This window comes from Bombina bombina, chromosome 6 (assembly GCF_027579735.1).
Source record: "Bombina bombina isolate aBomBom1 chromosome 6, aBomBom1.pri, whole genome shotgun sequence".
Taxonomy (NCBI): Eukaryota; Metazoa; Chordata; class Amphibia; order Anura; family Bombinatoridae; genus Bombina; species Bombina bombina.
This window is the reverse complement of record NC_069504.1, coordinates 730,883,280-730,901,056: the sequence shown is the minus strand read 5'-3', so window position 1 is coordinate 730,901,056 and position 17,777 is coordinate 730,883,280. Positions and strand designations below refer to the sequence as shown.

The 17,777-nt window shown below is 38.8% G+C and overlaps 1 protein-coding gene across 1 annotated transcript in view; it reads left to right on the top strand.

The window, feature by feature from the left end:
- LOC128662238 (gastrula zinc finger protein XlCGF57.1-like) overlaps window positions 1-16,981 on the top strand; it is a 111,633-nt gene extending 94,652 nt beyond the window's left edge. The window contains exons 3-4 of the mRNA XM_053716062.1: window positions 4,804-4,908; window positions 15,047-16,981. Of these exons, the coding sequence (XP_053572037.1) occupies window positions 4,804-4,908; window positions 15,047-16,413 (1,472 nt within the window). The 3' untranslated portion in view covers window positions 16,414-16,981. The remainder of the gene's footprint in view (window positions 1-4,803; window positions 4,909-15,046) is intronic.
- Window positions 16,982-17,777: the final 796 nt, after the last annotated feature.

The window sequence follows — 17,777 nt, the reverse complement described above, 5'->3', positions numbered from 1 at the left end:
AGGTAGGAAGATCTTCAGGGGCTTAGTGTTAGGTTTATTTAAGGGGGGTTTGGGTTAGATTAGGGTTATGTGGGTGGTGGGTTCTAAATGTTGGGGGGGGGGTATTGTATGTGTTTTTTTACAGGCAAAAGAGCTGAATTTCTTGGGGCATGCCCCGCAAAGGGCCCTGTTCAGGGCTGGTAAGGTAAAAGAGCTTTGAACTTTTGTAATTTAGAATAGGGTAGGGCATTTTTTTATTTTGGGGGGCTTTGTTATTTTATTAGGGGGCTTAGAGTAGGTCTAATTAGTTTAAAATTGTTGTAATATTTTTCTAATGTTTGTAAATATTTTTTTATTTTTTGTACTTTAGTTAGTTTATTTAATTGTATTTATTTGTAGATATTGTATTTAATTAATGTATTGATAGTGTAGTGTTAGGTTTAATTGTAGGTAATTGTAGGTATTTAATTTATTTAATTTATTGATAGTGTAGTGTTAGGTTTAATTGTAACTTAGGTTAGGATTTATTTTACAGGTAAATTTGTAATTATTTTAACTATTTTAGCTATTAAATAGTTCTTAACTATTTAATAGCTATTGCACCTGGTTAAAATAAATACAAAGTTACCTGTAAAATAAATATAAATCCTAAAATAGCTATAATATAATTATAATTTATATTGTAGCTATATTAGGATTTATTTTACAGGTAAGTATTTAGCTTTAAATAGGAATAATTTATTTAATAAGAGTTAATTAATTTCGTTAGATTTAAATTATATTTAATTTAGGGGGGTGTTAGTATTAGGGTTAGACTTAGCTTTATGGGTTAATACATTTATTAGAATAGCGGTGAGCTCCAGTCGGCAGATTAGGGGTTAATGTTTGAAGTTAGGTGTCGGCGATGTTAGGGAGGGCAGATTAGGGGTTAATACTATTTATTATAGGGTTATTGAGGCGGGAGTGAGGCGGATTAGGGGTTAATAACCTTATTATAATAGCGGCGCGGTCCGGTCGGCAGATTAGGGGTTAATAATTGTAGGCAGGTGGAGGCGACGTTATGGGGGGCAGATTAGGGGTTAATAAATATAATATAGGGGTCGGCGGTGTTAGGGGCAGCAGATTAGGGGTACATAGGGATAATGTAAGTAGCGGCGGGTTACGGAGCGGCAGATTAGGAGTTAATAATAATATGCAGGGGTCAGCGATAGCGGGGGCGGCAGAATAGGGGTTAATAAGTGTAAGGTTAGGGGTGTTTAGACTCGGGGTACATGTTAGAGTGTTAGGTGCAGACGTAGGAAGTGTTTCCCCATAGACAACAATGGGGCTGCGTTAGGAGCTGAACGCAGCGTTTTTGCAGGTTTTTTTTCAGCTCAAACAGCCCCATTGTTTTCTATGGGGGAATCGTGCACGAGCACATTTTTGAGGCTGGCCGCGTCCGTAAGCAACTCTGGTATCGAGAGTTGAAGTTGTGTTAAATATGCTATACGCTCCTTTTTTGGAGCCTAACGCAGCCATTCTGTGGGCTCTCAATACCAGAGTTATTTTAAAGGTGCGGCCAGAAAAAAGCCAGCGTTAGCTACGCGGGTCGTTACCGACAAAACTCTAAATCTAGCCGTTAGTGACTATCTATACATCAATGTCAGTCTGCAAAGTTCCACTGATATTAAACTTCTAAGTGAAGTATCATAAAAAGCAATATCGCTAAATTTATTCAGTGAAAATAACTCCACAAAAGTTTATTAAACATAAAAATCATAAAAGCATTCAAATACATGAATATATGCGAATAATATAATCTTTCACATTACCAGGGATATGAATATTATGTTGAAAGTCCAATTTAGTCCGTTTACTTCCAAGTTACTAAAAGCGGTCCAAAAGTTCCTGCGGATAGACAAAGCGACAAGGGTTCTTTGTCAGAGTATGGCAACGTTTTTTACTTAAAGTTCTTTTAACTACTTACACCGTAAGTTGATGATGGCCGGTTCGTTCTGAGGATTTATGTCCTCTCGATCTTTTACTTGTGTCCTCCGTCTTCAACCTTTTCTTTAACCTTTTTACAGTTTGCCGCCCAGCAAACGCCAAAATGTAATTGAATGCTTTTATGATTTTTATGTTTAATGAACTTTTAAGGAGTTATTTTCACTGAATAAATTTAGCGATATTGCTTTTTATGATACTGCACTTAGAAGTTTAATATCAGTGAAACTTTGCAGCCTGACATTGATGTATAGATAACCACTAAGTGGATTTAATGGAATAACTTTAAAGCTGCATTGTTATTACATATATTAGCCGAAAGCGGCAATTGGATACTGTTTACCTATTAATGCTACAGAGTAGAATCCTTTCGTATTGGTAATACCTGCACTTGAATTGTATAAATTAGCCTGGTACTGAGAGTATATTTAGCCTCTGATTTATTTCCTTTATATCAGTGGAACTTTGCAGCCTGACATTGATGTGTAGCTAGCCACTAAGTGGATTTAAAGGGACACTAAACCCAAAAAAATTATTTCATGATTCAGATAGAGCAGAGCTTTCCAAACTTTTCATGTTGGTGACACACTTTGTAGACCTACATCATTTCGCGACACAGTAATGAAGTTGTACTAGCAAAAAGGAGTTTAAACTAACTTGTTTTAAGAGATACGGACACATACATAAATTATATAATAACAAAATGCATTTACAAGTAACAGTATATATGTGCAAGAATTCAAAAAAGTTTAATAACACCAATAGCTACTTACTAGTTTAATGGGATGTATGAGGTTTATGGGATGAACACAATTTCTGAACATTTGGTGTAATATTAGATAAAGACACTCACATTTCATCATCAAGCATTTTTAAGCTTCCTATCCATATATCAAGAGCAGGAGCAGCAATGCACTACTGGGAGCTAGTTGCAAAAAAAAAACCCCACTGACTTCCAACTTCAGCTCAGCGTTTAAAGCTGCCACCCTCAGAGTTCTGTGAGTCTGACTGACTACTGCCCGCGCTGCAAACACACTGCTGTCCCACTCACTGACTACACATGCAGTCACAAGCCAATTAAGGAGACTACACGTGCAGTCAAATCCGCCAATGGTAATAGTTTCAGTTCCCACTGAGCTGCGCCAATAGGTAAAGATGATCTGTGACCCACTAGGTATCAATCACGTGTCAACCATGTGATATGCGTAGCAGGCAGGTGGAAAGTCAGAAACCAAAAAACAATTTAAAAAAAAATGTAATTAAAAATTTTTTTGCTGAAGCAGGGACACACCTACACACTGCTGCCGACACACTAGTGTGTCCCGACACACAGTTTGGAAAGCACTGAGATAGAGAATACAATTTTAAACAACTTGCTAATTTACTTCTATTATCTAATTTGCTTCATTTTTTAGATATTCTTTGTTGAAGAAATAGCAATGCACATGGGTGAGCCAATCACACGAGGCATCTATGTGCTGCCACCAATCAGCAGCTACTGAGCCTATCTAGATATGCTTTTCAGCAAAGAATATCAAGAGAATGAAGCAAATTAGATAATAGAAGTAAATTAGAAAGTTGTTTAAAATTGCATGCTTTTTCTGAATCATGAAAGAAAAACTGTGGGTTTCATGTCCCTTTAACCGTATAACCTTAAAGCTGCATTGTTATTACATATATTAGCTGATAGTGGCAATTGGATACTGTTTCCTTATAAATGCTACAGAGTAGCTATCCTTCACATTGGTAGCATTTGAATTGTATAAATTAGCCTGGTACTGAGAGTATATTTAGCCGAAAGCGGGGCCACAGATTTATTTCCTTTATGTCCTAGGATATATTAGGTTTCTATCTTTTGACATGAAGCATATTTATTCAATATTCATATTTAATAAAGTGTTATAGTGTGTATTTACTGTAAATATTTCACATTCCAATGTTTTTCACATAGCAGAATATGTTCTATGTATTTATAAACAGATATTTATATATATATATATATATATATATATATATAAATATATATTGTGCCAAAAAAATCATATATATATATATATATATATATATATATATATATATATATATATATATATATGTATTTGTGAAGAACATTGGAATGTGCAATATAAATATTTTCATGTCTGGTTAGCGCAAATGAGAAAATATGATCGTGTTTGTGCGAGAGTAGGTTCCACTTTTTTTTGCTCCATTGACTTCTGTGGGGGAATGCGTGAACATGTACGCAATATTCTAACTTTCGCTTTTTGTGCTGGTCTAGTTAACACAAGTGCAACCCCAGGAGAAACTTACTTCTAGTGCAATAAACGCTCTAAAGAGAGCGTTAAATAGTACTCCACTTGTAATCTGGTCCATAGTGTTTAAACATGCAAAAAAGAAAGAGGAATTGATTTTAAAATAAACAGATTTACTGAAACATGGCTTACTCTTTTTAACCACTGGGCTGCCAAGGGAAAGTGAAAGAAAATGGTCGATTTTACCAGATATATTTCATGTCCAAACTCAATTGTCCATAGACTATTGAGGATGGGCTAGGTAATTTTAAAAACCCAGTGTATTTCTGTTGACTCATAAACACTGGCCATAGCTTAGACAATGTCTGAGAAGCCTTCTATGATGTTCTAAAGTTAATTGCAACTTCTTGTCAATGTGCTTGTAGGGGTTTGGAGAGGATTGCCACTCCTGGGAAGGCTCACGATCATCTCAAACAACGTAAAACCTTTCATGATTGAGATGCACAAATAACCATCTTTTTTGCGGACAGAACTGTATGTTTAAATATGTGTTTATAATATTGTTTCTCTTATTCATATGCACTAACAGATGTTCTTAACATGGAGTCTGGAACGGGGATAAATATGCGGGGAGTAGATACAAGGATTCAGATTCCACAAGATGGTCACCAAAGAGACTTCCCCCTAATTTCTGGTAATGGTGCGTCTGTAAACATTTTTGGGGTAAACAGCTACATGAGATCCCACCATTGATTGAATACTTACAGTAGACCTACATTTTATTTACAGGGAGATGAAAGACAAATTTCTAAAATGGACATAAATAAAAAAAATATATATTTGTTTTCATGAAAAAGCAGTTACATCAAAGCGTTTTAATGTATTTTGAAAATAGTAGATAGGCATGTTTGTTCATAACAAGCAAAGAAGGAATTCAGGACAGGAGAAGTGCAAGTAATAGATATGGGCCTCTGACATTTCTTTAAACATTAAGATGAATTATTTTGTCCTGATTTTAAGAATACCCCATATGTCTAGGTTTCCAAGTAATTGTGGTTACCCCTACTCAACTTGTAATATAAGCGCAATTTAACCTGCAAACTGTCATGAAACCCACGTGCAAACATTTGAGCTCCACTTGTAATCTGGCCCTTAGTGTTTAGTCTCCCTATTATGAATTCTAAAATATTGATCTGTGGCCCCAATGCGTTATGAAGTTGGTCATCACTGGTTCGGAACCACATATGAACTAGAACTGTTGCATTTCAGGATAATTTGTAGTCTAACCCTAAACTTCACTTACAATGTGTCACTTTAATCATGGACCAACACTTAAAGCTTCAGATACAAGCCCTCACTCAAAATAAAGGATTCTATAATATTTATAAAGGCATGGACATCAGACTTACAGTTTTCTGATTTAGAGCAGGCATTTAAAAAAAAGCATTTGCAACTGTATTCTCTGTGCAGTGTAAACATCATAAGCACCATAAAGGTTAATGGAAGTCAAAAATAAAACTTCAAGATATCAATAGTGTTAGTATAAATAAAAATAAATAAAAAAAACATTTTATTCATTCTGTTGTTTGTTGTTATTTTTGCGGAAATGTAGTGTATTTCCATGATGACATACCTACTGTAGGGCAAAAAAGTATTTAGTCAGCCACCATTTGTGCAAGTTCTCCCACTTAAGAAGATGAGAGAGGCCTGTAATTTTCATCATAGGTATACCTCAACTATGAGAGACAAAATGTGGAAACAAATCCAGACAATCACATTGTCTGATTTGGAAAGAATTTATTTGCATATTATGTTGGAAAATAAGTATTTGGTCACCTACAAACAAGCAAGATTTCTGACTCTCACAGACCTGTATCTTCTTCTTTAAGAGGCTCCTCTGTCCTCCACTCATTATCTGTATTAATGGCACCTGTTTGAACTTGTTATCAGTATAAAAGACACCTGTCCACAACCTCAAACAGTCACACTCCAAACTCCACTATGGTGAAGACCAAAGAGCTGTCGAAGGACACCAGAAACAACATTGTAGACCTGCACCAGGCTGGAAAGAAGACTGAATCTGCAATAGGCAAGCAACTTGGTGTGAAGAAATCAACTGTGGGAGCAATAATTAGAAAATGGAAGACATACAAGACCACTGATAATCTCCCTTGATCTGGGCTCCACGCAAGATCTCACCCCGTGGGGTCAAAATGATCACAAGAACTGTGAGCAAACATCTCAGAACCACACAGGGGGACCTAGTGAATGACCTGCAGAGAGCTGGGACCAATGTAACAAAGGTTACCATTAGTAACACACTACGCCGCCAGGGACTCCGATCCTGCAGTGCCAGACGTGTCCTCCTGCTTAAGCCAGTACATGTCCGGGCCCATCTGAAGTATGCTAGAGAGCATTTGGATGATCCAGAAGCAGATTGGGATAATGTCATATGGTCAGATGAAACCAAAGTAGAACTGTTTAGTAGAAACACAACTTGTCATGTTTGGAGGAGAGAGAACACCATACCTACTGTGAAGCATGGGGTGGCAACATCATGCTTTGGGGCTGTTTCTCTGCAAAGGGAACAGGACGACTGATCCGTGCACATGAAAGAATGAATGGGGCCATGTATCGTGAGATTTTGAGTGCAATCCTCCTTCCATCAGCAAGGGCATTGAAGATGAAACGTGGCTGGGTCTTTCAGCATGACAATGATCCCAAACACACCACCCGGGCAACGAAGGAGTGGCTTCGTAAGAAGCATTTCAAGGTCCTGGAGTGGCCTAGCCAGTCTCCAGATCTCATCCCCATAGAAAACCTTTGGAGGGAGTTGAAAGTCTGTGTTGCCCAGCGACAGCCCCAAAACATCACTGCTCTAGAGGAGATCTGCATGCAGGAATGGGCCAACATACCAGCAACAGTGTGTGACAACCTTGTGAAGACTTACAGAAAACGTTTGACCTCTGTCATTGCCAACAAAGGATATATAACAAAGTATTGAGATGAAATTTTGATATTGACCAAATACTTATTTTCCACCATAATTTGCAAATAAATTCTTTTCAAATCAGACAATTTGATTGTCTGGATTTGTTTCCACATTTTGTCTCTCATAGTTGAGATATACCTATGATGAAAATTACAGGCCTCTCTCATCTTCTTAAGTGGGAGAACTTGCACAATTGTTGGCTGACTAAATAATTTTTTTCCCTACTGTAGGTAAGCTCAGGAGAATGCACATGTCTTGAGCAATGTATGTTAACAGTGTTTGTAACAATGTTATACTATCGCTGAAGACGCATACATGCTGATGAACCTACTTCAATATGCTGTCATGGAAAGAAGTTAGGTTTCAACAAAGGATACCAAAGAGAGAGGAAAATTTGATAACATAAGTAAATTAGAATGTTTAGTTTCTTTAATTGTGAAGCGTCAATTTTGACTTCTTTTTCCCTTTAAAGGCACATGATACCCAAATATTGAAGTACTTAAAAGTGATGCAGCATAGCTGTAAAAAGGTGGCTAGAAAATATCACCTGAACATCTCTATGTAAAAAAGAAATATATAATACCTCAAAATTTCCTCAGTAACCACATCCCATTGTAAAGGAACTATAAGCAGCCAATGAGCATGCTAGTCCCAGGACTTGGAAGGTAGCGTGCATCTGGCACGTGCAGGCACAGTCATGTTATTTTCCGCCTCAGTTTAAGGAAGCTTACTATGAAATCTCATGAGATCACTGTAAAGCAAAGTGTGACCTCAGCACTGCTGATGTTGATTGGCTGTTTTATTTTCAACTTGCAGCTGACAGTAGCTGAAGGATAAATGTATACTTAGTATTGTAAGCTGAGGAAATATTGAGGTAAAATATCTTCTTTCTCTTGTTAAGTGTAGTCAGTCCACGGGTCATCCATTACTTATGGAATATATCTCTTCCTAACAGGAAGCTGCAAGAAGATCACCCAAGCAGAGCTGCTATATAGCTCCTCCCCTCTCATGTCATATTCAGTCATTCTCTTGCAGCCTAACTAAAGATAGGTCGCTGTGAGAGGTCTGTGGTGTTTTTTAACTTAGTTTATTTCTTCAATCAAAAGTTTGTTATTTTAAATGGCACCGGAGTGTGCTGTTTGTTCTCAGGCAGCATTACAAGAAGAATCTGCCTGCGTTTTCTATGATCTTAGCAGACGTAACTAAGATCCACTGGCTGTTCTCATCTGAGGAGTGAGGTAACTTCAGAAAAGGGGAATAGCATGCAGGGCCCCCCTGCAAATGAGGTATGTGCAGTAAATTATTTTTCTGAGGAATGGAATTGACTGAGAAAATACTGCTGATACCAATGTAACGTAAGTTCAGCCTTAAATGCAGTGATAGCGACTGGTATTAGGCTGATGAGTGTGTGTACACTGAATGTATTTTTCTAAGGAATGGAATTGACTCTGAAAATACTGTTAATACTGAAATAATGTAAGAGCCTTAACTGCAGTAAAAGCGACTGGTAGCAGGCTTATTAATAACACTTCATAACTTTTCAAATGTATGTTTAAAACGTTTACTGGCATGTTAATCGTTTTTTGTGAGGTACTTGGTGATAAAACTTATTGGGGCATGATTTTTACCACATGGCCATCTTTGTTTTCTGCATAGAAACAGTTATCTGAGCTTCCCCACTGTTGTAATATGAGTGGGAGGGGCCTATTTTAGCGCTTTTTTGCGCAGTAAAAATTCAGTCACAATCTGTCTACTTCATCCTCCATGATCCAGATCGTCTCTAGAGAGCTCAGGGGTCTTCAAAATTCATTTTGAGGGAGGTAATCAGTCACAGCAGACCTGTGACAGTGTGTTTTGACTGTGATAAAAACGTTAATTATTAAATTGTTATCCGTTTTTGGGTATTAAGGGGTTAATCATCCATTTGCTGGTGGGTGCAATCCTTTGCTAACTTAATACATTTACTGTGAAAAATTGGTTGCTATAACTATTTTGGTTCATTGTTATTTCAACTGTGACAGCTTTTTGTGCTTCTTACAGGCACAGTAGCGTTTTTTATATTGCTTGTAAATTTATTTAGAAAAGTATTTCCAAGCTTGCTAGTCTCATTGCTAGTCTGTTTAAACATGTCTGACACAGATGAATCTCTTTGTTCACTATGTTTAAAGGCCAATGTGGAGCCCAATAGAAATTTGTGTACTAATTGCATTGATGTTACTTTAAATAAAAGTCAATCTTTACATGTAAAGAAATTATCACCAGACAATGAGGGGGAAGTTATGCCGACTAACTCTACTCACGTGTCAGTACCTTCGCCTCCCGCTCAGGAGGTGCGTGATTTTGTGGCGCCAAGTACATCAGGGAGGCCCTTACAAATCACTTTGCAAGACATGGCTACTGTTATGACAGAAGTATTATCTAAATTGCCAGAATTAAGAGGCAAGCGCGATAGCTCTGGGTTAAGGGACAGAGCGCGCGGATGAGGTGAGAGCCATGTCAGATACTGCGTCACAGTTTGCAGAACATGAAGAGGGAGAGCTTCATTCTGTGGGTGACGGATCTGATCCAGGGAGACTGGATTCAGAGATTTCTAATTTTAAATTTAAGCTTGAGAACCTCCGCATATTGCTAGGGGAGGTATTAGCGGCTCTGAATGATTGTAACACGGTTGCAATTCCAGAAAAATTATGTAGGTTGGATAGATACTATGCGGTACCGGTGTGTACTGACGTGTTTCCTATACCTAAAAGGCTTACAGAGATTATTAGCAAGGAGTGGGATAGACCTGGTGTGCCTTTTTCCCCTCCTCCCATATTTAGGAAAATGTTTCCTATAGACGCCACCACACGAGACTTATGGCAGACGGTCCCTAAGGTGGAGGGAGCAGTTTCTACTTTAGCTAAGCGTACCACTATGCCGGTGGAGGATAGTTGTGCCTTTTCAGATCCAATGGATAAGAAATTAGAGGGTTACCTTAAGAAAATGTTTGTTCAACAAGGTTTTATCTTACAGCCCCTTGCATGCATTGCGCCTGTCACTGCTGCGGCGGCATTCTGGTTTGAGTCTCTGGAAGAGGCCATTCGCACAGCTCCATTGGATGAAATTATGAACAAGCTTAAAGCACTTAAGCTAGCTAACGCATTTGTTTCTGATGCCGTCGTACATTTAGCCAAACTTACGGCTAAGAACTCCGGATTCGCCATCCAAGCGCGCAGAGCGCTATGGCTTAAATCCTGGTCAGCTGACGTGACTTCTAAATCTAAATTGCTTAATATTCCTTTCAAAGGGCAGACCTTATTCGGGCCCGGCTTGAAAGAAATTATAGCTGACATTACGGGAGGTAAGGGCCATGCTCTACCTCAGGACAGGGCCAAATCAAAGGCCAAACAGTCTAATTTTCATGCCTTTCGTAACTTCAAGGCAGGAGCAGCATCAACTTCCTCCGCTCCAAAACAGGAAGGAGCTGTTGCTCGTTACAGGCAGGGCTGGAAAGTTAACCAGTCCTGGAACAAGGGCAAGCAGGCCAAGAAACCTGCTGCTGCCCCTAAGACAGCATGAAGAGAGGGCCCCCTATCCGGAAACGGATCTAGTGGGGGGCAGACTTTCTCTCTTCGCCCAGGCTTGGGCAAGAGATGTCCAGGATCCCTGGGCGTTGGAGATCATATCTCAGGGATATCTCCTGGACTTCAAAACTTCTCCTCCACGAGGGAGATTTCATCTTTCAAGGTTATCAGCAAACCAAATAAAGAAAGAGGTGTTTCTACGCTGTGTACAAGACCTCTTACTAATGGGGGTGATCCACCCAGTTCCGCGGACGGAACACGGGCAAGGATTCTATTCAAATCTATTTGTGGTTCCCAAGAAAGAGGGAACCTTCAGACCAATCTTGGACTTAAAAATCCTAAACAAATTCCTAAGAGTTCCATCATTCAAAATGGAAACTATTCGAACCATCCTTCCCATGATCCAAGAGGGTCAGTACATGACCACAGTGGACTTAAAGGATGCCTACCTTCACATACCGATTCACAAGGATCATTATCGGTACCTAAGATTTGCTTTCCTAGACAGGCATTACCAGTTTGTAGCTCTTCCCTTCGGATTAGCTACGGCTCCAAGAATCTTTACAAAAGTTCTGGGCTCACTTCTGGCGGTACTAAGACTGCGAGGCATAGCGGTGACTCCGTACCTACGAGACATTCTGATACAAGCGTCAAGTTTTCAAATTGCCAAGTCTCATACAGAGATAGTTCTGGCATTTCTGAGGTCGCATGGGTGGAAGGTGAACGTGGAAAAGAGTTCTCTATTACCACTTACAAGGGTTCCCTTTCTAGGGACTCTTATAGATTCTGTAGAGATGAAAATTTACCTGACAGAGGCCAGGTTATCAAAACTTCTAAATGCTTGCCGTGTCCTTCATTCCATTCCACACCCGTCAGTAGCTCAGTGCATGGAAGTAATCGGCTTAATGGTAGCGGCAATGGACAAAGTACCATTTGCGCGCCTGCATCTCAGACCGCTGCAATTGTGCATGCTAAGTCAGTGGAACGGGGATTACTCAGATTTGTCCCCCCTACTAAATCTGGATCAAGAGACCAGAGATTCTCTTCTATGGTGGCTTTCTCGGCCACATCTGTCCAAGGGGATGACCTTTCGCAGGCCAGATTGGACGATTGTAACAACAGACGCCAGCCTTCTAGGCTGGGGCGCAGTCTGGAACTCCCTGAAGGCTCAGGGATTATGGACTCAGGAGGAGAAACTCCTCCCAATAAATATTCTGGAATTAAGAGCAATATTCAATGCTCTCCTAGCTTGGCCTCAGTTAGCAACTCTGAGGTTCATCAGATTTCAGTCGGACAACATCACGACTGTGGCTTACATCAACAATCAAGGGGGAACCAGAAGTTCCCTAGCGATGTTGGAAGTCTCAAAGATAATTCGCTGGGCAGAGTCTCACTCTTTCCACCTGTCAGCGATTTACATCCCAGGCGTGGAGAACTGGGAGGCGGATTTTCTAAGTAGCCAGACTTTTCATCCGGGGGAGTGGGAACTTCATCCGGAGGTCTTTGCTCAACTGATTCATCGTTGGGGCAAACCAGATCTGGATCTCATGGCGTCTCGCCAGAACGCCAAGCTTCCTTGTTACGGATCCAGGTCCAGGGACCCGGGAGCGGTGCTGATAGATGCTTTGACAGCCCCTTGGGTCTTCAACATGGCTTATGTGTTTCCACCATTTCCGATGCTTCCTCGTTTGATTGCCAAGATCAAACAGGAGAGAGCTTCGGTGATTCTGATAGCGCCTGCGTGGCCACGCAGGACCTGGTATGCAGACCTAGTGGACATGTCGTCCTGTCCACCGTGGTCTCTGCCTCTGAGACAGGACCTTCTAATTCAGGGTCCTTTCAACCATCCAAATCTAATTTCTCTGAGGCTGACTGCATGGAGATTGAACGCTTGATTCTATCAAAGCGTGGCTTCTCGGAGTCGGTTATTGATACCTTAATACAGGCTAGGAAGCCTGTTACCAGAAAAATTTACCATAAGATATGGCGTAAATATTTATATTGGTGCGAATCCAAGTGTTACTCATGGAGTAAGGTTAGGATTCCTAGGATATTGTCCTTTCCACAAGAGGGTTTAGAAAAGGGCTTATCTGCTAGTTCGTTAAAGGGACAGATTTCTGCTCTGTCTATTCTTCTACACAAACGTCTGGCTGAAGTTCCAGACGTTCAGGCTTTTTGTCAGGCTTTAGCTAGGATTAAGCCTGTGTTTAAGACTGTTGCTCCGCCGTGGAGCTTAAACTTAGTTCTTAACGTTCTTCAAGGCGTTCCATTTGAACCCCTTCATTCCATTGATATCAAGCTGTTATCCTGGAAGGTTCTGTTTTTGATGGCTATTTCCTCGGCTCGAAGAGTCTCTGAGTTATCTGCCTTACATTGTGATTCTCCTTATCTGATTTTTCATTCAGACAAGGTAGTTCTGCGTACTAAACCTGGGTTCTTACCTAAGATAGTTACTAACAGGAATATCAATCAAGAGATTGTTGTTCCATCACTGTGTCCTAACCCTTCTTCAAAGAAGGAACGACTTTTGCATAATCTGGACGTAGTCCGTGCCCTGAAGTTCTATTTGCAGGCAACTAAAGATTTTCGTCAAACTTCTTCCCTGTTTGTCTTTTACTCTGGACAGAGAAGAGGTCAAAAGGCTTCGGCTACCTCTCTCTCTTTTTGGCTTCGTAGCATAATACGTTTAGCCTATGAGACTGCTGGACAGCAGCCTCCTGAAAGGATTACAGCTCATTCTACTAGAGCTGTGGCTTCCACCTGGGCCTTTAAAAATGAGGCCTCTGTTGAACAGATTTGCAAGGCTGCAACTTGGTCTTCACTTCACACTTTTTCAAAATTTTACAAATTTGACACTTTTGCTTCTTCGGAGGCTATTTTTGGGAGAAAGGTACTTCAGGCAGTGGTTCCTTCTGTTTAATGTTCCTGCCTTGTCCCTCCCTTCATCCGTGTACTTTAGCTTTGGTATTGGTATTCCATAAGTAATGGATGACCCGTGGACTGACTACACTTAACAAGAGAAAACATAATTTATGCTTACCTGATAAATTTATTTCTCTTGTAGTGTAGTCAGTCCACGGCCCGCCCTGTCTTTAAGGCAGATCTAAATTTTAATTAAACTCCAGTCACCACTGCACCCTATGGTTTCTCCTTTCTCGTCTGGTTTTGGTCGAATGACTGAATATGACATGTGAGGGGAGGAGCTATATAGCAGCTCTGCTTGGGTGATCCTCTTGCAGCTTCCTGTTAGGAAGAGATATATTCCATAAGTAATGGATGACCCGTGGACTGACTACACTACAAGAGAAATAAATTTATCAGGTAAGCATAAATTATGTTTTTTTGTTTTACATAAAAAATATTATCAGGTAATATTTTCTTGTAAGCTTTTTACAGTTATGCTGCATCATATATGAAAATGAGTGTATACTGACCCTTTAAAGGAACATAATACCCATCTGCTAAATAGAAAGTGATTTAGCATATTCGTATTATGTTCCTTTAAAGGGTCAGTATACACTCATTTTCATATAACTGCATGCAATAGACACTACTATAAAGAATAAGATGCACATATACTGATATAAAAATCCAGTATAAAATGGTTTAAAAACGCACTTAGAAGCTTTCAGTTTAGCTCTGTTGAAAAGGTAGTTGGAAAGCCCACTGCAAGTGGGAAATAAGACACTCCCCCCTTCCCCCTTCTTTTGCATATGAAAAGACCCTTTACACAAACAGGAGAAAGCTGGAGAAGGTAGCTGACGGTATTCAAATAAAACTTTGGGGCTTGGTTAGGAGTCTGAAAATCAGAGCAATGTTATTTAAAAATAAGCAAAATTATACATTTTTTTAAAAAAAAAACACTTTATAAAAAAAAAAGATTCTGAAGTGCTTCTTAATATGATACTATATGATGTATGTGTTGTTATATCCATTAAATGACCATTTAATACATTGGAACTAAATAATACACAAATGCACAAAAAAGACAATGCAATATCACTAGCAAAATTATCAGTGGATTTTTCCTGAGAAATTTCAAAGATTGCTTCCATTTCCCTGCTCAATGTATCATGTGACTTCCATCAGCCAATTACAGACTTGTATACGTATACACTGTGAGCTCTTGCACTTGCTCAGTATGAATTGATGCCCCAGAAAGTGTGCATATAAAATGACTAATCAAAAATTAATACAGTTGTACAGTTTTTGTTTTAAATTGCATGCTTTTAATTTTGACTTTAGTGTTCCTTTAATGTGTTTTTTTTTTATTGCAGGCTGTGGCTCACTATGTCAAAGCAAAGTAGGGGATCCTATGCTGCATGTCTATTCTACTGGTTGGTCAATGGAAGAAACAGTTCCTGCATATTATCCTCCAGAAAATAATTTCCCAGATCCTAACATCACTTCAGCAAGCTCCTTAACTGAATCAAAGCAAGCAAATATTGAAACTCACACTGCACTCCTTGAAAGTAACTGTCAAATAAATCCAGGAACTCAAAGCACAACTTCACAAAATGAGAATCACAAACAAAGGAACACAGAATCTGTAGATGCAAACAAAAATGAGACCACAACCACTAAATGCAGCAGCAATGAAAGTGAAAAAAACTTAAAAGATAAAGCAACATGTACTTACAAGCACTTAAATGAGAAAGAGCAGAAGAATTTCATATGCATTGAGTGTGGGAAAAGTTTCATCTATAAATCGTATCTTGTGGTACACCAGAGAACACACACAGGGGAGAGAATGTTTGTCTGTATTGACTGTGGAAAAGGATTTACCCGTAATTCTTATCTTGTAATACACAAACGGTCCCACACAGGTGAAAAACCCTTTCCATGTGGGGAATGTGGGAAAAGTTTTACAAGCAATGTAAGTTTGGTAAAACACCAAAAAACGCATAATGAAGTTAAACCTTATACTTGTATTCAATGCGGACGAAGCTTTACTGATAGCTCCAACTATGTACGTCATCAAATAATTCATTCTGGGGAAAAACCCTACGCGTGCAGTGTGTGTGGGAAAAGCTTTACACGGAATTCACACTTGGTGTTGCACCAGCGAACACACACGGGAGAGAGGCCATACTCATGCCCTCATTGTGATAAAAGTTTTACTAGTAGCTCCAACCTAGCAAGTCACCAGAAAACCCACTCTGGGAAAAAACCCTTTGTGTGTAAGGAGTGCGATAAAAGCTTCACTCAGAAATCATACCTTGTCACACACATGAGAAGCCACACCGGGGAGAAACCATTTTCATGTGATTGTGGGAAACGGTTTGTAGTTCGATCATCTTTGATTAAACATCAAGCTAAGCATACAGGGGAGCGTCCTTTTGGGTGCAATATTTGTAATAAACGCTATATACGAAGGTCCCACCTTAATGCTCATAAAAAGACTCACAAAGCAGATAGGCCATATGATTGCTTAAAATGTGAAAAAACCTTCACACGTAAGTCCCATCTGCTTGTTCATAGGCAGAGCCATAAAAAGGTGAAGCCCTACTCATGTGTAGAATGTGGTGGTTGCTTTACACGCAACTCTGCACTAGTTACACATCAGAAAACTCACCAAAAACCAGGAACAGGTGACAATGAAGAAGATGCGGATGATCAGATGATATATAGTAATAATAAGTAATTTTCATTTGTGAACATTTTGAATGAAATCCTTCCAAGGATAAGATAGAAACATGGAGGTCAATGTTTAAGTGACTGCGTTTTTTTAAGAGTGACAAAATCATGACATTTCTGTGTAATAAGAGCTATTTTTATAACTCATATAAAATTACAAGTATGTATTTTTCATTGTATTAAAGGGTATATGCATAATCATTCAAAAATAATCTTCAAGTAAAAATGAGGAGAGAGGAGTGATTCAAAATGGAAACTTTGTGTCTTGTATATTAATTCAGTGAATTATGACCACTTTGCACTTTGAGGTTTGGAAAGACACAGAGAGAAAAGATTAAAAAAAAACTAATTATATAACTGCACTATGACATGTTTTAAAGAGAAACATATATTGAATTGTTGACTTTTGTGGAACCATGGCTGCAAATTTGCTGTATACTGAGCTGTATTTTTTCAGTCTTAAATATTCCATTAAATTCCATAGTATCCATTACCAACTTCAAAATGTATGAAACCGTTTTATGTGTTAAAAAAATATGAAATTCAAAATTAAAGTTTCATGATTCAGGTACAAATTTTCCAATGTGCTTCTATTATCAAATATATATATATTCTAAATATCCTTTGTTGAAACATCGCACCTTTCTATGAGAGCATGCTGAAGTAGGCTTTGTGTATAATGCTGTAGTGTTATCCACACAATATTTTCCCAGCCGGTTATCATTATACACCAGTCAGGTGGGGGCAGTGTAATGCTTTCTAACACTTTTTCTGCTATCCAAAGCACAAGATAATTGCATAATTTAACATACATTTATTTAATGTTAATTTGTGCAATAAACATTTAAAAAATGTTAGCTTGGTGGTCAGTAAAAAGGTACAGGGAGAATACTGCTCTTTTACAAACATTGATGATTTATAGTGCTCAAGACTTGTATACAGTCCTAAACCTATCTCAGTATGTTCTCATGGAAAGTAACTAAGCTTCAACAGCGCATACCTAAAGAGAAGTGAATTAGAGTCCAGAAGTAAATAAATGTTTTCAAAATCTGCATTGTTTTGCAGGCTTGGGACATACCCTTGGAAAAACCTCTTGAGTGTTCGTCTTACTTTATTTGGTCAATTAGGGACTCCTATAAACGAGCTCTGGCACATAACATGACAAAATCAGTTGGTGACAATCTCAAACAACTGCAAATGAAAATGTGATGTAAAGAAGCAAAACTGCACAATAAATATAAATGAAACTCAAGTATATTTTTAGATGATGTTTCACAATTAGCAAAGATCTAATGGGTACAGGTAAAGTCTTACTTCCTTTGTTCTGGCCAATTATGGACAGATATAAACAATCTCCTGCACATAGCAAAT